The sequence below is a fragment of the Grus americana genome, chromosome 1 (assembly GCF_028858705.1).
Source record: "Grus americana isolate bGruAme1 chromosome 1, bGruAme1.mat, whole genome shotgun sequence".
NCBI lineage: Eukaryota > Metazoa > Chordata > Aves > Gruiformes > Gruidae > Grus > Grus americana.
The window spans coordinates 188986491-189011070 of record NC_072852.1 but is presented as its reverse complement, the minus strand read 5'-3'; the positions used below and the strand labels follow the sequence as shown (position 1 = coordinate 189011070).

Sequence of the window (24580 nt, the reverse complement as noted above, 5' to 3'; positions counted from 1 at the left end):
TCCCAGTTAGAAAGAATTTTTTTTTAAACTATTACCTTTTAGGAAGTGACACTTTTTATCTTATTCTACAATTACATTAACATTAAACTAAGTACACAGTTTGGCCCTATATTTTGGTAAGAAAAATGATTTACAGTGAATCATATTCCCATAATCACCACTGAAAGAAGAATCCAGGAACAATGTGTTTTTCAAAGCTCCATTTCATCTTCCAGTTTATCAGTGCTCAAACCACGTGAGCAGTATGAATGTTTTAGAAACATTTTGAATCTTTTTAGTTTTCACTGGAAGTCTTAAAAAACCAATTAATTTTAAGAAGTTCTATGTTTTCTTCACCAGATCTCTCTTAGTTCTTACATTTCAGTAGGGACTTCACAACAGTTTATATTTGCACACAAACTGTGCAACATTATCCAGTACGACCAACGTATAGTTTTTACACTTTTCTCTTAGAAGTGAAGCTCCATCTGTCATCTGTTCCCAGTAAAAGACTGCATGATCTGCTATCTCCACTGTATCTGCCAAATAGGACAAGCTAATTGTAAAGAATTGAGATTTCCAGCCCTGGAGATTGTCAACGACTGACTCCACGAAGGACATTCTGGTGACAGCAAGAATAAGCAAGCAAATAAGAGAGGTCACTATAAATCTGCGCGAAAAGACTGAGGGAATCTTGAATTTCAGAGTGGTGTTTTCCTGAGGCAAGGAAAGTTTGTCCACATCGATTAGTTTTATTCCATTCCACTGGCTAGTATCGAAGCTCTTCATTGTAGGGCTGATGTCCACACTGGAACAAGGTAAAGGGGTTTCTTTGAGCACCTTGATTTTTTCCCTGAACTCCTGCATCTGTTGCAGAAATATAATGGGTTCAGACACGTCTTTGAAGGCCTCCGCGATGTTAAAAGCCATCCGTTGCTCTTGCAGAATTGTGTTCAGTTTATTGATTTCTGGATCATATGCCTGCATCACTGCAAGCTTCATGGTCTCAAAGTCAGAAAGAATCTCATTTCGTTTCTGCTCCAGCGTGTGCTGCAGCTTCTCGAAAAACTCCTTCACTTTGTCAGAATCTTTAGTCAGCATCTGCAGGGCTTTCCTCTTACTGGTTTCTAAGGTATCCAGCCGCGAGAGGGCATCTCCACAACGCCAAGTTTCAAAGCCCTGAAACAGGGTTTCAAAAGCCCGCTTCTCCTGGGAATAAGCTTCTTCGATAGAACAGAAAACGTGCTTTGTATGGTCACCACGGGTAGCACAAACCCCACAGATCAGCTGCATGTCTGTCCGGCAAAAAATGTTAAGAGGTTGCCCACTGTGCACTTTGCATACAGGCATTTTCGGAGTTACTTTGATTTTGTTATACTTCTCCACGATACCTTTCAGGGAATAGTTGACTTGCAAGCTGTTGACTCCAGTAACGGGAGTTTCCTTCCTGCATGTGGGACATTTGAAAGGGGACGGCCTCCAAAGCACATTCCGCACGTTTCCCTCAAGAATTCCTTCCAGACACTTTCTGCAGAAATTGTGTGAACAGGGCAGGACACGAGGATCATCAAATAGGCTGCAGCAAATGGGACAGGTGAGATCTTCCTCTAGGAGCTCCATCATATCCTAGGAAAGAGCAGAAAGATGGTAACAGAACTTAGAAAATTTATTTCTCCTCCAGGGAAACCATGCAAAAACCAATCTCCATCTGAGACATGGCTCAGGGAGAAAAGGATCTACGTTTTTTCTCCAGTATCCTTAAGAGAGAGCCTCAGCTGGGTTCTTGCAGCCGGTCCAGTCAGCTGTGGTATCTGGCCGCCAGATGGCGGGCACAAGAACAGCTCAGTGTCCAGGCAGAACCAGGTTTGGACTCTCACCTAGAAATGCTGGAAAAGAAGGCTTGCCAAACCCAGCAAGGACTCTGAATGAAAATAACTCCTGTACTCATAGTAACAGTTCAACGCTCACATCTTTCCTTACTGATGCGATACCCAGAAACTGGATTTTCGCAAAAGATAACCAGCCAATATGCCCTGCTAAGATGTGATCACTCTCTGCTTGCTCAACTCATCCAAAGCTTGCAGTTTCTAACCTCATGCACCACTACTGACAGAAGGCAGTATTAAAGGTGACTGAAAAAGCCCAGCTTCAGAATATGTAATGTGGGCTCTCTGCTCTGCCTGCAAAGACAAAGAGGAGTGACCGCTCACTGAAAAAGTTCACTTTTTTCTCTTGCTCCTGCAGTATTTTTTAAATAACCAAGTGAGCGTGTTATCGTTGAGCTACTCAGCACAAAGCTGAAATACTTCAGAGAACAACTGCCCATAATCCTTGATAATTCATCATGAAACAAAACTGTTAACCATTTTTACTCATCCACAATCTCTATTTCCAATTCCATTCTCACAGCATTCATGCCTCAGCAAGTTCTTTTTGTGGACGGGACCTAAAGGAGGAGGATTTATCATATCCTCCTCTGTACTGGAAAGTCTCGGTGAAGAGACCCAGCCCAATACCCTCCCAGTGCCTCTAACCAAAGCCAAGTTCTCAGATGCAGACACCTTATAATTTACAGCATGCTCTAAGAAAATAAATAGCTACTAGAGACCAAAATGGGGGATGGTTTGTATTAGCCAAAACTCTCAAACACTTAGTTTTGAGCTATAATTAGAAAGATGCTTCCCTTGATAAATTCCTTCCATATTATACAATATGTGTTTATACATATATGTAACAAAATTCCTTTTATAAATTAAAAGATGTATTGCAAAAAAGAGCATCAAAGTAGTCCTGTGACAGTAAGGCATACAAATGAGCTCTTTTAATTAGTTTTGATGTTATTACTAAGGTTCCTGTCCCCTCAAAGAGATATAAAGTGGCAAATGTGGGAGCCAAGAGGAGAGCTGGAAGGGAAGATCCATGCTGCACAGGACAAGAAGAGCAATCAAATCAGTACCAAGCAAAGATAACCACAGGGAAGAAAGGCAAGGTCAGTTCTGAGTTTCTTTCACAAGAGGACAGATAAAGTAAAAGAGCCATTCTTGAGAGGTATAAGCAAACCTCCCATGCTGCGCCAGTGACACAGGAAGGGTATTCCCCCTGCCTGTTTGGTTAAGGAGAGTTTGAAAAAGTTGCCAGCTTTTCTACTCATCCTCAGGACTAAGGTCATCAGGCAGAAGGCAGCCACCATAACAGCTAGGGACAAAGCCCCAGAGAAACAATCTAATGACTCCATTTACCACCTCAGGTTTCCTATAAGACCGCAAACCTCATTCACAAACTTCATTTTTTGTGAGAAGAAAATAATTTTGAAATGCCTCTCAATGCTAGATCAAGGTTTCTGACTGCTAAAAAGAATGGGATGACAGGAAGAGGATGATTTTGCCCCCATACTCTTGAGTCTTCCTCTTTATGAATAGTTCTCTCTTTCCAACTCGTACTCACAGCTTTTAGCCACGATAGCAGCACAAAGATCAGTTTTGCCCACATTTTAAGATGATAACAACTACAAAACTAAAATGAAAGTTCTCCATCTTTTAGTAAATGGAAATTCACAGTGCAGAAAATGTTTGCTCCGGTCCACCTCCTTTACCAGGGAGGATTTTACTTCTTAGTGAGGGAGTTGGAAAAGCAGCTTTGCATGCCCGACAGTGAGGACTGCAAACCACTGCAGAAAACGCTTACTACGACACGTTCCATCAAAATTGCAGGACAAACATTGAAGGCTTTCATGCTCCTAGAAATACAAAAAACATATACAAAAAGGTTTCATGATCCAAATAAAACTGTCCTGGTGCATTCCAACCCCACTTATCCAATTAAATAATTATGCTTTATAAATATAACTGAATTTCAAAACCATTATGACATCATTAAAAACCTAGGATTAAAAAAAATAAAAAATGGGCACGTTTATGAGCTTTTTTTCCCCCCCTCTTACACCACCAGTAACAGCAAACCAAAAATACTGAAAACTTGTATGACTGGTTGGGACAGATGAACGTCTGCCTTCTTTAGGACATTAATTTCAGAGAGTACGTTGCCTGTGAATTGCAACATCTTTGTATTAGTAACTTGGTATTTGCATGAGGAACTACAGCAGCATTTCAAATTCTTCACTGGGAATTTTGCTGTGTAATTTCTGATCCAGGTTTGGATGGTCCTGGAGGTCCCCACTCATAGCTCACAGACCAAAAGGCACAGCAGTGTCTTCCTTCACCTGAGCTACAGAAACTCTCTGGGTACAAACCCAGATGTCACCCATCAAAAACAGCAACTTGCACAGTTTTATGATTAGGAAGAAAAATGGCAAAACAAATCAAACCATAAATGCAAAAAACAACCACAGTAGCTTTTTCCCATGCTCCAGACAGAAATTCATCTAGCGTTATTCTCAGCACAGAGGTTGGGTTTATCAGCCAGCAGCAAACTGAAAGCAAACCCAAAATTTCACTCAACTTCAAACAAAACAAAAAGATAGCTCTTGAATTACAAGTTTCCTGCAATGGCGTGCAAGTATTTTAAATAAAACTTGACCGAGTCAGGCTGCATTTCCACACACAATTCAGTAGTTAGGAGAGGTCCTGTCTCCCTTCCTTTGCAAGGGCCCTGGTCCTTGTCAGGACCTCCTAGGAGCAATTTCACCAGCCTTCTGTCAGACTGCTGTGTTGAATCAGCCCAAAAAAGGGTCCCATGCAGGAGGAAGGGAGATGGGAGCTCCTCCTTCCAGCAGCAATGATCTAAACTCTGTTCATCTCATCGAGAGCAACCACAACTTAATGGAGGGGTGGCATAGTTATTTTGACATGGAACAATTGACCTCCAGGTGCAGTAGGTATCCAGGCAGCCAAAAAGAGTAGAGGAAAGTGGCCATGCTTTAAACCTGTTATTTCACGGCCAAAGTTTTTTCCAGGAGTACCAGGTAGATCCACCACGTTCAGCCTTCAGAATGTTAGAAAGGCCTGGAGAAATAAGCAGTTCTGGTTCAGTGCAGTTACAGCCCCAAAAACACGGTTTCCTCCACACGGTTTGATACCTGCGAGCGCAGGACACAGGGGCAGTACCAACGCGCACTCACCTCCTCGTCCCTCTGCCCAGGCAGAAGTTCTCTCATTGCTTCAGGTTACAACCCCTCTCCTGCCAGGGAGGGATCCCCGACACCCGCCTAAACGATGGCATTCCCGCCAAGCCAGGCCACACTCCCCAGCCGCCGGCCATGGCCTCCCCGGCGGTCACCGCCGCTCCGCTGGGCACCACTGCTCGGGGGAGGGCGGTCCTCAGAGTCACCCTGAGCCCCGCAAAGAACGAGCCAGCAGCGGGGTTTATGCGGGAGGAGGGCTGCGAGCGAAACCGACGGCAACGGCCCCGGCCCCGGCCGCAGCGTCCCCCCGGCGGCCGGAAACAGCCCGCCGCGCCACCGCCTCACAATGCCGCGGCCTTCACTCGTCCAGCCGGGCCTGCCCCTCCTGCCGCCGGCGCCCCCGGCGCGACCCGCGCCGTCACCGGCCCCCGCTACTTACCATCCCGGCCCGCGGCTCCCGGAAAGGCCGGGGGAGGCGGAGGGAGCGGGCTGCCTCGGCTGCCCACACCGCTCGGCGCCGCGGCCGGTCCCAGCCGCCGCCCCCCTCCGAGCCCGAGGCTGCCGGCCGCCGCTCCCGCCCCCTCCCGCCGCCCGGACCCGGGCCCGGGCCGGCCCATCGCCCCCCCTCTCACCTCGGCGAGCCGCTGCAGCACGGTCAGCTGCAGCAGGCGACACCGAGAGCCGCCATCCGCCGGCCGCCCCGCCGCACGCCCCTCCTCGCCGCGCCCCGCCGCCGCCGCTCGGCCCAGGAAGGGTGGGCAGGCCCCGGCCCGCAGAAGCGATCGGGCGGGAGCTGCTGCCCGCCGGCCCGGACGGGGTGCGCCCACCCACCTTGGCCAGCGGCCCCCGATCCGGCCGCGGGGCAGGAGCTGCTGCGGCTCTTCCTCCTCCGCTTGCCTTGGAGCGGCAAGGAAAGCCCCCGAAGCTGCCAGGAGAGAGGACCGGGCGGCCTCGCAAGCCAGGCGGTGGATGCCACTTGTCTAAGCCGATGGCCGAGATATGCAGCCCAAACCAGGCTGCCTGTTCCTCTGCCGAGATATTTACGGGTTTCTGTTGTTTATTAACTCTGCTAAATTAGACTTCAGACTGCAGCTCACAGGCGCGTGTTGCGCAGCGTAACAAGGAGTGCTGCTGGGTGGCAATCCTGCTGAGCATCTTCCACCTCCTGAAAGCACTTATTAAAATAAATAACAACATTGTAGCCAAATATCCTTATGTGCTTTGTTAAAGGATGGAGATGCATTCCTGTTTGCTTTAACACACTGGCCATACCGTTTCCTTCTGGTGATTCTGTTGGAGAGTAACGCGGCCTGTCAAACCCACGCGGATCTCCGGCAATAACACTGACTAGTCCCAGGGACGCAGAGCAGGAGGGATCCTGCAGCCGCCTGGGAGGACTATCTAGTTACAGGACTGTGAAACTGTCTGAAAGTGCTTAGGCTGTGGAGAACCCTCGTGATTTGTATCTTTTTTGCAGTCCTTCTGTTAGTTCTCAGTCAACAGCTCTTACATTGAAGCCAAACTGAACTTACTTTTGAATTAGGTTTTGTGAAACACTACATCAAAAGCTGTTCCAAAACGTGCATACTCTGCCTCCTGCATCCCTGTCACTCCCCTGCTCTTCATTCACCCGCTGCAGTCACGTCACTCATTGCACAGGGGAGACTTCACATTCAGGACTACCCACACAAGTAACATCACAAGCTAGACTGTATTTCTATCAAATGAAGCTCCCTCATGCACCTGACATCTTTCTTCCAATTGTTTAGGAATATAGATTTTAAAAGCTGTTCAATAACATGCAGAGGCTGTGGCTCCCCGATTTTCTGCAGCCAGAAGAGGAAGAGCTCTCCTCTTCCTCGCTTTCCCTCCTCCTGCCTCCATCTGAGATGGCCTGCCCTCTCAGCTGAACTCAACGGGAACAGTTAGACCAAGGACAAGTATTTTTGAAAATCCTCTTCAAAGTGCTCACACACTTGGGCATTTCACCCACTCTCTACTGGAGTGTGGTCCCAGAAGGTGGAGTTGCTGGACAAAAGCAACCAAGACCTTTAGGTACACTTCAGTGGCCTGCTTGTTTCTTCTTAATTGTCCGGCATCTTCTTTGCTATTTATTAAAAACAAATAATTCCAGGTAGTTTCTGAAAAGTGATGGCTTAATCCATTCCTCAGCTACCCAGATTGTGTTCAAGCGACATCCCAATGCTTGCGGATTTATGTTTTCTAAGTACCCCTTGTCTGTGCTTACCCAACAGTCATTTTTATATCAAGAATTTCCTGATTCTACTAATCTTCTCTTTAATTTTATGGTTAAAGAAATTAACAACAACATGGCATTTTAGATTCCTCACTCATTATAATTTCATATATTTCTCATATAAATTTTTCTCCTGATATATTTTTAGGGTACATTTTATTCTCCATTAATTCTTTGGGCTGGTCCTACTCTGTCTCCTTATAAATGAAGAAGGAGCTGTATGGGCATAAGAGTGGACACCTGCCCATGCGAGATATCTCCTTTTCATTGGGACCATCTGGAAATGCTCTTGTCCCTCCTTGCTTGGGCTTTCTTTTGTCAAAGATGAAAGCTTAAATTTCTCGGCAAACACAGCATGGGATTTCTTTGCTTGGTACACAGAGACAGTGCTCAGCCAGCCACCATGGCTGTCCTGAGCGTGATAAATTCAATTTGGGCATTTTACTACTTTTATCTGACTGATAGAGTTGTACACAACTGTTTTACACCCATGTTAAAGTGCATCTTTCTATATTCTTTTTAACTCTTTGTTGTTTAGAGTTTTTTCAACAGCAGTTTGCTTATGAGCATGCATTCCCGCAGATGAGAGCAGAGAGTGTCTTCCCAAAGCAGCAGCAGAAGCCATTTGTTGAAGCTTCAAAGAAAAGTCCTGGCTGATGGAAAAGATCTGTGGCAATATTTCCCTATCTAATAACAAAACAAAAGGGAAATCTAGGCTCAAAGGAGAGGCCTGGCTTGAAGGAAACTGTTAGGATAAACGTCACTTACCATGGGAGGGCTGAAAATACATGGGTAGGAGTTTGGAATGAATTATAAAATAGTGGAAACTTCCAGCTTTACGAGACAAACACTGTGTCTGTTGTAAGACAAAGGAATAGCGCTTATAGTCATCTTTAAACTACAGAGAGAACCCAGATTGTGGCTTTTCTACTAAGCGTTACGACAGGAGATTTCTGAGACTGAAGCTGTATGCTGTGGTTCTGTCAGGGGCCTCAGAGCTGACTGCTACTGCCTTCCCTGCCTGTACCAGCTCGCCACCCTCGGCAGATGCTTTACTGAGCTGATTCAACCTGCTAAGCCAGCAGAACGTTATTCCCTTTTCTTTGCCTGGGTTAGTTTTCTGCTGATTTAACGAGCTAAACCAGTGCAATGCAAGATTAGGCAATCAGCAGGTCTAACATCAGAGGAGTGAGGAAAAGAGGAACAAGATTTTCTTTTCTGTGGAAGCAAGCCATTAAAGTGACTCAAGCTATAACAGGTAATTTTACCCTGAGAGGTAGATTCTCGGGAGGTTAAGCCAAGCCGAGACTGTGCTACTGGCAAAAGAGATAATTCCATCCTTTTCCCTTCCCTTAGTCATGCTTTCCTGATGCCTCCTCTCCGCTGGCTCCGACATTCATGCGGCCACATGTTAGGCTAGATCCGCTTGCCAACAGCGCTGAAAACTAATCCAGTTTGTAAAAAAAAAAAAAAAAAAAGGAAAAGTTTTCAGCGGGATTGATTTTGGCAGCCAGCTGATCCCGCAGCCGAACAAACACCAGTGCCAGGATGAGCCAGCGAGAGGGCCTGTTTTGGTGGCAGCCTGCACACACGTCAGCATAAACCAGAAGTGCCCCCACATGCCATAATTTCACAAATGCTTCCAGCCAGCTATTGCCAGCACTGCTGCCAAAAGTAACACAGCCTTGCCCTTCGGCCACACCAGCTGCTCATTCCAGGCCCCAGGCACCCCCCGTGCTTTGCTGGAGAAGATGTCTAACACAAAACTGGATAATAAATGTAGCTGGAGTTAAAAGCAGCTTTTTTGGTTTTTTTTCCCCAGGTTTGTATTCCCCATCAGTAAGGCGCTTCTGAGGCCATGCTACCAAAGACCTGTCAGATTGTAATTGTCTCCTAGGGTGAAACACCAAAGAAAAGAGCTGAGTTGAGGGCATTTTCCAGTCTTATCCTTGGCTGCAAGCCTGCCTTTTACTTCCCACTGAAGGAGGTTAAGGCTTCACATCCCGTTGCAGAGATGTTGGAGCACACACAGAGTACACTCCGGCATTGGGACAGCGACTTCTTGAAGCACGTTGTTCTATTCAGCTGTGCTGGTGTGAGCATACCCTCAAATGGAGAGAGACAAATGTAACATGTACGATGTAGTTGCTGTGGGGACCTAAATATGGAAATAAATCTGCAAGAGCTTTGATGCTGATAGCAGCTTGGTAAGAAGATGCTGTAAGATAACACAAATAAAGGAACGATTCAAAAGCTCAGTGTATCGAACACCTTCCTCATGTATAAACGTTTCACAACTATATCATATCTGACTACATTTCTTTTCAACAGATACATCTGGACTATATTAAACACTCCAAACGAGGGATCAGAGAAAGCAGCTTCTTGTTAGTGTTCCATAAAAGCTACTTTTAATACGCATTGTAGAAATACCAGGCATTAAAAATCCATGAAGGATCGTCAGTGATTGAAATGATCAACTGCTGTTTTGAGGTCTGAATTTCAGAGACTTGCCTTGACATCTGCAGGGTCTCCGATGACTATTTTAGCACTGAAAATTTCTGTAGTTTTGCGTACAGAACTTTGACCCACATGGTTAACTAATATTTAACACTTTGCCAGATTTTCCTGCTAGGCGGGGGGGAATTGATGATTAATTCAGTTATCTCCTTCACGTAATCCTATTTATTTACAAAGAATGTACAGCCACGTCCCATTTCCTTGCACGCAGAGGAAGCAAATGGGAGGGAGGGCTGTGCAGCAGTCCAAGTTTGCTGCTCTAGCCAGGATGCCTGCCCAGAAGAAGCTGTCCCTTGGCTTTTTCTCAGGGCCATGCACCACTGCTTCTCCCACTGTCTGCTGGCTCTCGCGTGGTGTTTCCGGTCCCAGACATGCACACAGGCAAACACAGCTGCAACCAATCTGTGCTGTTGCTGCCGCATTCGCAAGCAGTCCCTAGAGAAATATCTCTGACTTTCCCCAAATTAGTGCTTGCTCATACGGGTTAGCTCATCTTTAGCGCTTGGCCATGTAGCCCTGTGCCGTGGGCAGCGGTTTCTAGTTTTTAGTTATCTTACGCCATAAAAGAACTGAACGAAGCACAGCCAGCGTGTCTGTCAGTTTTAATGAGGTTTGTGATTGCCTATAGATCAAAGCTCTGCTCTGGTGGGTTTTGCTTATATTGCATAAAGAGGAAAGGAGAAGTGACCTCCAAAGTAAATAGAACAATGAGGAACAAAATTAATTTTCATATACAATTTCTTCTATGACTTGGCAAGCATCAGATTAACTGTACAAAACAGAAGACTTCCTACAGAATGTTAATCCTCACAAGAACACATTATAATGAAGATTTCAAAAGTACAAGCACAACCTGTTTTTCATCTGAGACCTTGTCTGTATCATCTTCCAAACCACAGGCCTGACCCTGGGAGTGGAAGGACTGCTTTCAATAAACAAACCTTGATTTTCCAGTCCTGCACCATCATTTACTTCTGTGCAAGTTGCATGGAGATGTTACTAAATCCATCCCAGCATATTTAATAACGACTCCTTTTCATTGGTTTTCACAGGTGTAAATGCCTCCACAAAGCTCATGGCAGCAGAGAAGCAAATCCCAGCAGTTTTTACTAGCAGGGCAAAGAGGAATTATTTTTCTGAGAACTGATTAGTTGTGTTGTATTACATGCTGTAACAACAGGAAAGAGTTCCCCTCTTCTGCAAATTTGGCAATATCAGGGAACCTTTCTGAAACATACTTGCCCGCACCCAGTAGATCTGCTTTGCAGGGCTAATGAGAGACAGTTGTATTTCGTGAATGAAGCTCTGAGCTAGAGAACAAAACAAGTCAATGACCATCATTTTCGTTCAGCAGGAACTCCAAATATGCCTGCATTTGTGAAGCGGATGGGACTGGTAATTTTCCTGTTCTTCTAACATGGTTCCCAGACAAAATGTCTCTGCTGGTACTGTTCAAGGAAATAAAGTTAAAACCCTGTGAGTAACAAACATGTTTAGGCATGCTGAGCATAACTTTGCTTCCAGTGTAGGAGGGTCCTAAATACTTGGCCTCCCCAGTGAAAGAAATGCACATTCAAGAAAGGCAGAAGCTGAATTAACCCTTCATTACCAAGCACAATTATACTTCTAAATATCGTAACCCAGATCTTTATTTCCTTGGGGCAGTTCTGTGTGCACTGTAAAAATTTTGGTGGTCAAATATGCTCTAAACAGGCTGATGAGCACAACTTACAAATACAGTATTATCCTGCTGGAATGGCTCACCTCATCCTCCAAGAAAGGCACACGAATAAGCTGTGCTTCTTACCAGCTGACCAGCTGACTTTTGCCTTACTTCCACTGGGCCAACGTTGTTATCTGCTTGATTTTGCCCAGCACCAGAGGCTTTGCTCAGGGCACGTGTACCTCTTCGCTGCTGTTGCTGCACAACGCATTGTGTCACTGAGCTGTCACCAGCCGCTGTCACAGTGCTCGGCAGCCTCCACACCTGGAGGGAGACAGGAAGGGCGCACGGATGAGAGCTGCACTGACCTTGGGCCCCCGAGGCTTCCTGCCCTCCAAGCGCATAGGCACTGGTGTCAACGTGCTCCAGAGCAGCACCAGCAACTTTTCCGAGCTGTGGCACACACTTTACCCACAAGTGCTGCAGTCTGCTGGCCTGCAAAAACAGCCTCTCAAGTTAAGAAAGCAGTGGAGCGGGAAACCGGCAGTAAGGCAGAGCCAGCTACTGCTCCCCAAAGCCCCATCCCCTTGAGCCTAACTGCTTTGGCAATGCTGGCTTAGTGTGGTGAGATGCATTTGTTTTCCCAGTGCTCACTTTGGGGAAGAAAGGACTTACTGGGGCACAGATAAAAAAATGGGATGGGGAGTCACTTGGAGGTTGAATCTCCCTCTAAGTTTTTTTTTTTAAATTATTTTTTAAATATGTTAACATTTGTCATTTAGCATTTACTGTAACAAACCCACAGTGTGTGACAGACAATAAAAATCCCACAGTGACTTAAATGGGACTAATTATGTGAACAACAAGCTACCAATGAGAATCCTGATGCCCTACATACGAAATAAATAAACATCAGTTTCCACCTAATATTTACTTCTTAGAAGTTCAAGACTAATCCCATTTGGCATATTTTAAGGAAGTGAGATCTTGACCCCAAATGTTTATGGGCTGTAACAGTAAGTCCAATAAAAGAAAGGAAGCATATTTTAAAGCTGCTCTTAAAATCAGATTGGTTTTAGGCACAATTTTGAGAAAGACAGCGTTTCACCTCATGTTTCAAGTAAAGGGGTGTGACTCATACAGCCCATCCAGGCCAATAAGATATTTCTTGCTATCAAGATTTCTTTTAACAAGGGTTTTTGAATATCCGCTTAGCCCCCACCCCTGACAGATAACGTTGTACCATATGGGTTACATTAGTTGCATCATATTATATATACTGTAATAAAATGCTGAGTTTTCTAGGTGAAATGCAGCAAAACAAGACACCAGATGAAAATGAGAAACAACAAGTTGATCCCAAATTGGTTTGGAGATAAATAAGCCTTTAAATACATGTATTTAAATGATCTGCTGTCTGCAAAACATTCTAGATCAGCAGTTCACGGCACAACATTTATTGGATATTTTTCTGTAGATAAATAAAAATGTGAAGTAGGTACAGGTGGGCTTCTATAGCCATGTTATCACTATTTACTGTATTTGTTGGAGCCCAGTCTGTGGCCTCTGTTGTGGATGCTGTGTTCTGTAGGGACAGTTCTAGGGTTTTTGCTGAAGAAACACTTGTGTAACCTGAAGGCCACAAGTCAAGCTACAGCTTTTTAAATGACGTGGCATTCTGCCTCCACGAAGGGGACACAAAGCTGGTCCCACAGTGTGCTTTGCAATAAAATGATAACTGCAATGATAGCATGGCTGGCTTTTCACTGTAGCAGTCTCTTGAGTTTGACTGTAAACACTCTACCAAAGCTTTTGAACAGATAAGAAAGTACTCCAGAAACAAAAAAAGTTCAGAGTTAAGACTTACTAGCCGGACAGGTCTGGAAGATGAGGAGAAAGGGCAACACGTAGGGAGCAAATACCACGGAGGCAGGCGGAGAGACCCTGAGCAGGCGAGGCAGCCGGCCCGCCAGGCCTCACTGTGTGAGCCTTTTGCTTCAAGTTCTGTCTCTTTTGACTTTTCCAAGAAAGAATTAAAAAAAAAAAAAAAAAAAAGAAGATAAATGTGGTTCTTGTTACTTGGAGCCAGGAATAACTGACCAGTAAATTTCCACGGAGTTCCTTCCCACATGGCCCAGCACTGTGAAGTTCATTGACATGATACCTACCGTCTGCCCGGGACACCATCAGTGTCCTCTTTTATATATATTATATACATATATATATATAAAAAATTGTCCTTTAGGTGGCCGTGCGCTGAAGCTACAGGCAGCCGGTGGAGCGCAGTGCTGCCTCAAGCTACTGCCACATTCAGACACTGCTGTGGAGAAGGAGCAGGTTTCCGGCTGCACTCGTTTTAATTTAAATTTTCACTTCCTGAGGAAAGATAGGGTTTTAATAGGATTTTTTTTTTTTTTTAAACCGTACTCGATTTCACAAGACCGCCCGGGAGGGCGCTGCCCGCCATGTCCTACCGCCTCCCGCCATGTCGGGCCGGGGCGGGCAGCGGGGAAGGGACTCCCGCCCGCTCCACCGCGCGGCGCCACCTCCCGCCCGCGAGGGGGCGCTGCGCCCGCTCTCGCTCCCCTCTTGCCCCGCTGGCCGCCGTTTGCGTCTGCGCGGCGCGGCGGGGTCCGGCCAGTCATGGCCGTCTCCGTGTTCTGCTGCTTCTCTTGGTGCAGGGATGGCGGCGTCGGCCACATCCCGCTGAAGGAGATGCCGGCGGTGCATCTCGACACGCAGCGTATGGGTAAGCGGGGCGGGCTCGGGTCTTCGCTCGCCCCGCAGCAAGGCGCCCGTGACGGGCCAGGACCGGGGGGGCGGGCGGAGGCTGAGGGGCGGCGGCGGGGCGGGCGCCTCCCGGGTGGGGAGGTGGCAGGCCCGGCCCCCCGGGCGCGGCAGGGGGTAACCCCTGAGAGGGGCGGGTTGCCGGGGTTATGTGTCCCCGGGAAGCTTGAACGCGGAGCTGGTAGGGGATGTTTTAATACGGTGTAACCGTATCAGCCCGAGGGGGCGTGTGCGCCTGGCCTCAAAGTTTATCCTGTCTCCTCTCAGTGAAGCGCGCTGGGAAAGTCGCTTTTTGGCTACTTCGTTAGAAGGATTTGGCAGTTTTCAGGAAAAAAAAAATCGATTGAAGCTCATCAGCTGAATGAGTATTTGGGGGTGTGCCTCAGTCTCGGAGAGGATGTCAGGGGGCAAGGCTGCCTGATGCGGGCTGAAGATCTTGGTCAGGTTAGGCAAGGGATGGTGGTTCAGAGCAGAGTGGGTGAGTTACGGCAATGAAGATGCAGAAGGAGCCAGGCCACACGGAGCCTTGTCCATACCACTCTTTGCGTGTCATCCATAAAACCTACCTGGGCTTTGTTGAGGAAAGAAGTGATCTGGGTCAGCTGCAGCAGAGCCAGGGAAAGAGCTGGGAGGAAAGCAGTGTGGCCAATCCAGGGTCCAGTGCTCAAGTGCAATTATTAGTCTGTTTTTATTCAGCTGTATCAGCGGACCTTTGCTGTCTCCCATGGTCTTGACCATGACAGCAGTGCCTAAAGATGAAGTCTTCCACTGGAGAAGGAAAACTTAGCAGAAGATTTTTTTCTCTCTGTATTGGCAGGCATGTTTCTAATAAAAGGATTTTTTCAGAGAGTAATTAAACAGCTTGCAATTCCATCAAACATTTCTACCCGATGTGCCTTTCCTTCTCTTTGCAGATTTTTTTTTCGACAGGGTACAGGGCTTTGGTCTCACAGCGAACCGTTTCTGACTAAATTGTAAGTTATGCTTCTGATGTGGCTGAGCAAAGGTTGTAATCAGCATGGTGCCGTAAAACCCAAGAGGCGAAATTAGAGCAGTGTGTAGATGTTAAATAAATAAACCCTAGTTGAAAGATGAACTAGCCTGTAAACAGCCTTCCTTTTCTTAGTTCAAAGCGTGGCCCATCATCATAATTCTCACAGACTAATGAAGCTCTTACTTGGGGCAGAAAGAACAAAAACTGTTCTCAGTCTTTAGGGGTTTTAAGGGCTACTTCCAGACTTCTAGAAATGATTTGAAGTTTTGCATTTTTTTTTCTTCTTGCAGGAACAGATGTCGTCATTGTTAAAAATGGCAGAAGAATATGTGGCACAGGAGGCTGCTTAGCCAATGCACCTTTGCATCAGAACAAGAGCTATTTTGAGTTTAAAATCCAGTCCACAGGTTAGTCAGCAAAAATGTACAACTTTAAACTTGGAAGGTATGTCAGATTGCCTGCTGGCAGTCATATGTCAAATACTGAGCACGTGCATCTTTCTAATTGCATCCTTGAACTTGTGAACATTGGAGAGTTTTATAAGTTGTCATTGTGTAAAAGGATTTCTTTTAATTTTTGTTTTTTAATTGTGGCTTTGAAATATTAAAAAGAATGGTGAGTATATTACTAAAGGAGTGTGAATGCTAAAACGCTATATTGTTTTGTATGCTGTTATATGCATGTTTTTCAGTTAGCATATTTTAGAAATGTTTTTTGGTAAATGCGTATGACCACTTAAACCACTGTAGCTGTGAAGGTTGGGGTTTTTTAATAGTGTAGTTTATCCAGCAATATTTGTAGCTATTTGTCTACCTTCATTTGCTTTTAACGTGCACTGTGTTTACCCAAGCAAGGGTAACACTCCTTGTGCTACATTTTGCTCTTCAAATTGAATGTGCAGCACTTATTCTGATACTGCCTTATCAAGAGGAGCCTTTCAGCACCCTGTTTCTTTATTTATTCTGCACAGATCTAATGCAAGGCAGATGAAAGTGAATGAAATTTGGAAGCATTATGCTTTTACTAATACAGCCAGCTTCACTAGTACAGAGTACACTCCAGGCTTGCCTGTATTCTAACATTAAAAATCAGCCTATATTTTTAAAAACAGACACTGTGAAAATGAAGCTGTTATTTCCCTAAGTGTGTAGGGGGAGGGAAGAAGAAGGGAAGTGTTAGTCCAGAGACAGGCCTTATGATACCAGGTGGAGCTTGAACCCGGCACTTTTTGGGTAAGGGTTGTTTGCATTCAGTTTGATTGGAGTGCAGGCAGTGTGAACACAGATCTGTCCAAAACACCTTGCAGTCAAAATGGTTGTTTAGTTTTAAACTGCATGTAAACCCCAGCTCAGTCTTAACTTGGCAATTTTAGTATCCTTTCTGTTGGGGGGAAGAATTCACTGCAGCTGTTGTTCATATATGGTCATTATTCACACAGATACAGTGCCCATGTTCTTATACTTAATTTGAGAAACACAGGAAGTAAACTCTTGGTCCCTGTGAGCTGTGTCTCGTGTATTCCTGTGCCCAAAGGCAGGAGAATTGTAGATCATTTAGCTTAAAAGTTTGATTCCCAGAAGTGTCCCTGCACGATCTATTAGGGGTCATCCGTGGGGTCACTCTGACCATTGGAAAGTTTTCTGAAGTCTAATCTGAATCTTGTTCACACTCTTGTCCTTTTCATTCTGGGCATGTAAGTATTATAATAAATTGTTCTGCAATTTTGTCTTTTGAACTGATTTTTGTATATTTTTGCCTCATTTTAGTCTTCTGTATATTAAACAGTTCTAGGTTTTTTTCATTGTCTCCTTATAGATGATGTTTTTACACTTCTGTTTGGATTTGTTGTTTCTTCTAGAATATCTCTAATTGACCTAATTTGTCTTGAGGTGTGATGCTAAAAATGGATGCTCTGTTCCAGCTGCAGCAGCAGTAGATGCCCTTCATCTACTGTACATACGATACGTCTGCTTTATACATGCCATACATCCAGAAGTTTTTCACAACAGCAGGGCACAGATTCACACTCAGCATGTGGTCTGTGATAACCCCCAAATTATATTCTCTGAACTGATCGCCAAGCCACTATTGTATTTGTGCCACTTACTATTCCTACTTACCTGCTGTTCTTCGTAATTCAGGAAAAGCAAACGCATTTTCCTTATTTCAGATGTCTTAAACAATTTGTCAGGATCATTTAAAACTTGAGAGGCCTCTGAAGAGCTTGCAGTTCTGTCAGGTTGGTATTGGCAACACATTTAATAAGCACATTGTTATGTTATGATTTGACAGGATGCTGTTGATGAGTAGTCCTGGAATGCAGTTTTCTGACCCGTTGTGCATTTGTAACTGTCTAGACCATGTTTTCATAATTTGACCATTTCAATGCTGTATGAAGTTCAAAAGCATTACCAAATCAAGATCTATCATATTTACAGTTTCTTCTTTTTCCCTAGGACTAGTCTAACCAGATGAAAAAGAAAACAATTGTGTTGTTCACAGATCCATGCTAGTTGGATTTATTTTTTATATCCTCCTACAGTCTCAGAGTTTGTTTTCAATATTTTTCTGGGGATAAAAGTTAAGCTAAGTGGTTACAATTCTCTGGATCTTTCTTTTTCAGAATAAATGCTCTTTATTTTCGGTCTCTTTGTGAGACTGTAGTAGGTCTGGCCAGGATGGAGTTAATTTTCTTCGTAGCAGCTTCTATGGTGCTGTGTTTTAGATTTCTGGTCAAAACAATACTGATGACATAGAAATGTTTTGGCTATTTCTGAGCAGTGTTTGCACAGCATCAAGGCATTCTCTGTTTCTCACTCTGCCTCCTGGTGAATAAGAGTGAGAGGTTGTGAGGGGACATAACCAGGTGGGTGATCCAAACCATTCAAAGGGATATTCCATGCCACATAATGTCATGCTCAGCAATAAAAGGGAGAGGAGGGGATTTAGGAAGGTTAGCCATCTTTTGCTCGGGAACTGGCTGGGCATCGGTCTACCTGTGGGAGGTAGTGAGTCATTGCCTTTGCATCATTTTGTTTTGTTTTCTTTCTTTTTTCCACTTCTTTGCTTATTAAAGAATTTTTACCTTTACCCACAATTTTTCTTGGTTTTACTCTTCCTTCCCTCTTCCTCCATCCCACTGGGGACTGTGGGAGGAAGCGAGTGAGTGGCTGAGTTGTGGTTAGTTGCCTACCAGGGCTAACCCACCATAGTCCTGATATTTCCAAGAGATACTTCCTGGTACTACCGCCATGGCACTAGTTAAAAACACATTCTTTATGCTGTCCTGCTTCAGTCAAATAATCTTCAAAATAATGTTGTGGGTTTTTTCTTACCATGTTAATGTCACATTTTAGGGATTTGGGGTATTGGTGTTGCAACCCAGAAAGCAAACTTGAATCAAATTCCGCTTGGTCAAGATGTCCATAGCCTGGTGATGAGGAATGATGGAGCTCTCTACTATAATAATGAGGAGAAAAATAGACTACCAGCAAACAACCTTCCTCAGGAGGGCGATGTGGTGGTGAGTTTCTCAAGGCTTCTTTCTCTTCCCCAGCTATTCCCAGATTCCTCTTATTTACAGCCCTGTGGTCAGACTGGCTGTTTCAGTCAAATTGTTCGGCTTTGAATCTCCCAGTTTGGAAAGTGCTGATACAAACTCCTGTTGTATTTGAATGGATCAGCAGCCCGGATACCAGTGGACTTCATTTTCAGCATTGATATGTTTCTGAATGAGATAGACTTTACCAGTGTTTGAAAAGTAGGCTCTAATGCTCTGTTGCAGTCTGGTTGCAGTATCTACCTGAAGGATAATTCCCATCACAAGGATCCTACGTTGTTTGAGATGGGACCTTCCTGAACAGATAATGTGCTGGAATGCAATACATAGCTCTGCACCATGCCCAGCTGAACTCAAGATCCTGTAGCTAACTGGTTAATGATTAGAAGGACAGAGCTGAGCAGAGATAGATCCTGGGCAACAGATGAATTGTATTTTTAGCCCAATTTTTGTAGGGAAGGAGAGGTATTAAGTGAGGAGGGGATAATGCTTACTGGGAAAATGATTAAGAATGAGATCAAATCGTAAGATTTTTTTTGTACCTTTTTTTTTTTGTACCTTACTATTCCAGGTTTCCCAAAACATCTTTAAGTGACTTTGTTCAAAGAGTTGTATTTTATTGCTGTCATTTTCTCAATGCCTGTTACAAAAATACATGGGAACAATGCAATGAAATTTAGACCATTTATCACCACTACTTTTTCTTGCTGGGTAACCTTGCCTCTATATAGCAATGGTTAGAAATGTCATCTTTAGAAGCCCCAAACAGCTACGGTTGACTCCTCCACCCTTTACTCTCAGATACTATCTTATTATTTTAATCCCCTTCTGAAATTGTTTTTTTTTGAGGGTTGCAGACTGTTTCAAGGTTTGGTCAACCTATGTAGTCTGAACAGCTTCAACTAATCACAAAAAAGTAGCTGATGTGTTCTGCTAACTCCCCAGTTTTCATAAATTTCAATTTCATTTGTTCTGTCACGAAAATAGATTTCTGAAGTAGTGTATGAGAACACAAATTGTCACACTCAACCATACCACAGTGGTCAGAAAAATCATTTAGCTAACAAGTAAGTAATTTATTACCTTGTTTGTGTTTGCTTTGTGCTCTGTAGTCAGCATATTTATAGCGTTGTGTATGAAACCGTAGTCTGTTGCTGGCAGGGAAAATGAGCTGAGAGAGGTTTCCATATGGAAGTATGGACAGATAAACTTAATTCACAGCATCACTATTTTCATGAGATGGTATAAACAAGAAGACTGCAAACTGCTCAATATTCAAAATCATGGAAAATTTTGTGTTTCTTTAACATGGTGAATAATAGTCTGGAAATTTGTTTTGTAAACTGTCTTTAGTAAGATGCGGTGTGCAGTACTGTGCTGCATCCAAATTGAATGAGCGTTAAGGAATCCTGGGTATTTGAAAATATAAATGTTACTGGTCATTTATTAACTTCCAGTCCTTTGCAAGAATATTTCAAGTGAGGTTTTCTTGGATGTTGTGGTTTGCATAATGGTGTTAAAATTTGCCTGTGGCTAAGAAAGCTAAATTAAGTAGCAATCTTATGTTTATAAACTTGTTGATGCTTTTTTGTTGATTTTCTGTACTTTGTAGGGCATTACATATGACCATGTGGAATTAAATGTATATTTAAACGGGAAGAACGTGCATTGTCCAGCTTCAGGAATCCGAGGGACTGTCTATCCAGTGGTCTATGGTAAGTCAGAGATTTTCAAACTGTTTCACAATATCGACAATATTTTTGTACCAAGTCTGTCTTGTGAGCTATGTATTCTTCTCACTTAAATGGAAACACATCAATCATTTATTTTTGGCAACTACAACAATAAATTTAATGAAAATGCAAACCTCGGAAAATAAAAAAGTTTTTTTTCCACCTATTTTGTAATGCTGCTTAGTAGCTAGGAAAAAAAGCACTGCTTACTGACTGCTGACAGTGTCCACATCCAACAAGCTGGGGAGTTACTGCCCTCAGTCTAAAAATTGCCAGGTAAAAAAACCTGTGAAGCAGATGAAAAACAGAAAAACAACAAATTTGAAGTAATGTAGACTTGTGGGCTAATGTGATTTATCTCTGAAGCTTGGTGTTTATGCCTATTAATTTTACATACTTTATAAATGTATTCAGTGTTAAATACAAATAGATACTGAATTGCTGTTTGTATTTTCTTCTGGAATTACTAACTTTAATGCAGTACTAGTACAGTTGTGTGCTGTATAGTGGTACAGCTCTTTGCTGCTATACCAAATTGACACCCAGTTTTGAAATCCAACAATTGGTGAGCGAATTGTGGTAGCTGTTTTGCCAGCAACCATCAATACAACACAGCAGTTTTGAACAAGAAACAAATGCCATATCCAATTAATCCCTGCATAGGCAGTTTAAGAAAGAATTTATGAATTATGGAAGCTGGAAATTGGCCAAAACATGTGTTAACAATTTACTCTTCCAGAACTTGGCGGTGGTTTTGTAGTTCCCAAGTAGTCAGAATTCTGTTTAACATGTCATCTGAAAGGCAGCACTTCCCCTAGCTCAGTCCATAATTAACGTTACACTCTGGATTGGCTTGTCACTTACAGCAAATGACAACTGCTCATCGGATTCCCTGTGTTACACCTACAGCCATCTCCAGTTTATCTTTATTCCTGTGTGAGCTTTGTCTAACTAGTAACCTCTTCCAAAATCGTTTTACTCTTGGGATACCATTAGCTATGTGATGTCGATAACTACTTCTTTTCTCGGTTAGTTCCTAATGAAGTGTTGGCATATTCCCATTTATATCTTGATATTTTTGTAATATTGAATTTTATGAACAGGAATAAAATACTCTAGATATGTTGTAGAGCCTTTGAAGTCTATAAACGTAGCTGACAAATTATATCATTCCAAGCTATTAGAATAGGAATTGGATTTTGTGGTCATTTTGTGATGTGTTCTCAAGCCACATGATGGCGCTGCTAAAATGCTGTGGCAGACAGTAGCTGCCTCGCAGCACTGTGGGATCTCCTTGTGCAAAAAGCTTCAAGAGCAGCGGGAAAAGGGTTGCTGTGTGGTAATTCGTTGTTGCATCTTCCCCGTATTTCGGAACTGGTGTTACATAGCATGAAGAATGCAGGTTGCTTTCAGAAGACATGTGGTGGCATGTTAGCCTGCTGTAAATCATCATCTTCTCTGACTAAAGTAGTTCCGTGCCTGGGGAATGCTGTGACCTTTTATTGCCAGGCTCTTATTATCATCTTCCACAAGTGGGCATAATTTCATCATAATTATCATGTCTCCCACATACAGCTATAACAGGTGAAGCCTGCAAATTGCTTTTGCATGGTACTAGCTTGGTATAGACTTTAACTATAGATGTCCATAATTTAACGTGAACTACTTCCAGACATGTGAAAGGATTTGACCATAGAGAAGAGAGTTTCTTAAGCCTTTACCCTATCCATAATTCAGACTAGAACTACAGATATCTTTTGAAAAGAAACGTGATAGAGCAGGCAAACACGGTGTCAAGCCTGAGAATGTAAAACAGAAAAGTGGAGTTAAAGGTTGTTCCCTACAGCAGCTGCACCCCAGGCACTTTTCGGAAATGAGATGTAAACACTGTATAAGTACTACAGAACTGTACAAATATATTAATTGGAGTTTTAACTGATCCTAGGACGGAAAAATTAATATTTTGGCTCTGAGATATCTAAATTCCAAACCAAAATACAGAGATGAAGCTTTTCTGGTTTGATCTAATGTTGCTGGTGTACCAGATTCTTCTTGGAAGAAGTTGTCTTTGAAAGAGATCTTGCTTTTCTAACAGGTTGGGTATTTCAATTTGCTAATGCAATACAGGAAAGCTTTACTCTGAAAATCCTCAGCAGTTTCTTTTTTATATTCTACATTGAAGGTAGTAACACTTGTGTCTCAGATTATGTAGGGTGTCCAAAACTGGGAGAGGTACTGTAGAACACCATTAACTTCCAATTTAAAGAAGCAGTCAAAGCAGCTCTCTTTGGATCACATGCTAAAACAGATGGTCTGACACCAAGCATTGTGGACATCTGAAACCTTGTAAACCTCCAGAAAAATCATTGCAGACAGCTGACACTCCAGCGGAATTAGGAAGTGGACAGAAAAATACATATCTGGTAGCATCCTTCATCTGTAGATTTCCAGAGAAATAGAGTAGAAAATCTAGAGGGAATTGCCTGACACCCTGCTAACACTCCCAGTGCAATCAGAGGTTGATTCTCATTGACTTCACCAAGGACCGTTACCAACTAAAGAAAAGAGAGATGATTTGCTCTCCTTGGGTATGTCTGTAGGGCTTTAGCAATTTTCTTGAAGAGATTTCTTTTAATTGTATATATGTAATTGATGTATTGCACAATATTCTTCATGGGATGAGCACAGTATATAATCTAGTAAGGTGGTGTAACAGAGGATGAAACCTTAAGTGTTCCTTCCCTAATTCCTTCTGTCTGGTTCTCTTCTGCAGTTGATGACAGTGCCATTCTGGATTGTCAGTTCAGTGAATTTTATCATACGCCTCCACCAGGGTTTGAAAAGATCCTCTTTGAGCAGCAAATCTTCTGAATGTCTTCGTACCAACAGTTTGCACCCTGCACTGTTACAAAAGCTTTGTCATCTTAAATAAAGCTTCACGTTACTTTTAGGAAGCACATCTGTATTTTTAGTAATTACTTGTGACTGTTGTCTGCAGAACTACTATGTTAACTGCAACACCAGATAACTGTGTTGCAAATACAAGATTTCTAACAATGTTTTGTGGTTGAAAATGAGTGTTTTGGGGCAGGGTTTTTCCTCTGATGTGTACTTGATGCATAAAGAGACTAAAGGATATTATTGACATCAGTATTACATTCAGTATTTTGAACAAACTGGAGCTCTGTAAAGCCAATAGTTCTTATGCATATGACAGGTATGGAGATGGATAGTTCTCATGATTTTTTTTCTCCAGCTTTTTCACACAGGAGTTATGTACCTCATTTAAAGGAAGCACTGTGTTTCTAGTCTGTGATTTGGAGTTGTGTCCCAGTTATGCACAATGGCTATTAACTCGATGGCATAACTAGCAGCTAGATACTTTTTTTTTCAAGATGTAATTTAATCCATTCCCTCAATTTTAGACCGGCAAATATAACTTATCTATTTCTCCTAGCTTTTCATTTGCTTTTATTGTGACAAATAATAGGACACTTTCTAGTAATACTTTTTTGTTGAACCTTAAAAAGTAAACCTGAGCACTATCTGTGTTTCTGAGGACCACCATGCTGTGTTACTCTGGTAGCAGAGTAAGTACAGATCACTCAACTTGGGTATGCAAAGAGCCAGGTGAAGGGTATGAGATGTTATGGTGAAGCCTTACATCTAAACTGTAAATTAGATTATTCTTTTATGGGATATCTTATTTAATTTCTTTGTGAATCATTTATAAATGATTAATGGCTAAGACATTGTTCTAAAATGTGATGCCCTTGAATATAAATTGTGAGATGCATTTTTCCCTTCTTGTCATATTTAATATAGTTCCTAGAATAATTTTTATTCTAAAGAAAATCTTCATACTGGATATTTGATTTTTTTTGTTGTTTTGGCTCTTCCTGGGTTAATGCATTTGCATAAATGAATGATTTTATTTAAGTATTTTTAGAAATTACCTGATTCTGAAATTTTCAAATATAAACAGCTTTCTCAAAGCCTTTCACCTTA

The 24580-nt window shown here is 43.2% G+C and overlaps 2 protein-coding genes across 6 annotated transcripts; one reads left to right on the top strand and one right to left on the bottom strand.

Moving 5' to 3' along the window:
- Positions 1 to 52: 52 nt before the first annotated feature.
- Positions 53 to 6308, bottom strand: TRIM13 (tripartite motif containing 13). 4 transcript variants are annotated; one of them, XM_054804604.1, is made up of 3 exons: positions 5499 to 5670; positions 5057 to 5234; positions 53 to 1605 (listed from the first exon to the last, which is right to left on the bottom strand). In XM_054804604.1, the coding sequence occupies exons 2-3, from the start codon at positions 5090 to 5092 to the stop codon at positions 373 to 375; spliced, it is 1269 nt and encodes a 422-aa protein (XP_054660579.1). In that variant the 5' UTR covers positions 5093 to 5234; positions 5499 to 5670; the 3' UTR covers positions 53 to 372. The 4 variants fall into 4 exon arrangements, with proteins under 4 accessions (XP_054660579.1, XP_054660606.1, XP_054660597.1 ...); XM_054804631.1 differs by lacking the exons at positions 5057 to 5234; positions 5499 to 5670 and adding an exon at positions 5891 to 6308; XM_054804622.1 differs by lacking the exons at positions 5057 to 5234; positions 5499 to 5670 and adding an exon at positions 5692 to 5847.
- A 7804-nt stretch (positions 6309 to 14112) lies between these two features.
- On the top strand, positions 14113 to 24580 carry SPRYD7 (SPRY domain containing 7). 2 transcript variants are annotated; one of them, XR_008574537.1, is made up of 6 exons: positions 14113 to 14248; positions 15571 to 15687; positions 18637 to 18803; positions 19827 to 19906; positions 20452 to 20554; positions 23346 to 23362. XR_008574537.1 is itself a non-coding variant. In XM_054808424.1 (5 exons), exons 1-5 carry the CDS (start codon positions 14143 to 14145, stop codon positions 23441 to 23443), a joined length of 591 nt encoding a protein of 196 aa, XP_054664399.1. In that variant the 5' UTR covers positions 14113 to 14142; the 3' UTR covers positions 23444 to 24580. The 2 variants fall into 2 exon arrangements, 1 of the variants encoding a protein (XP_054664399.1); XM_054808424.1 differs by lacking the exon at positions 19827 to 19906 and having other exon boundaries at positions 23346 to 24580.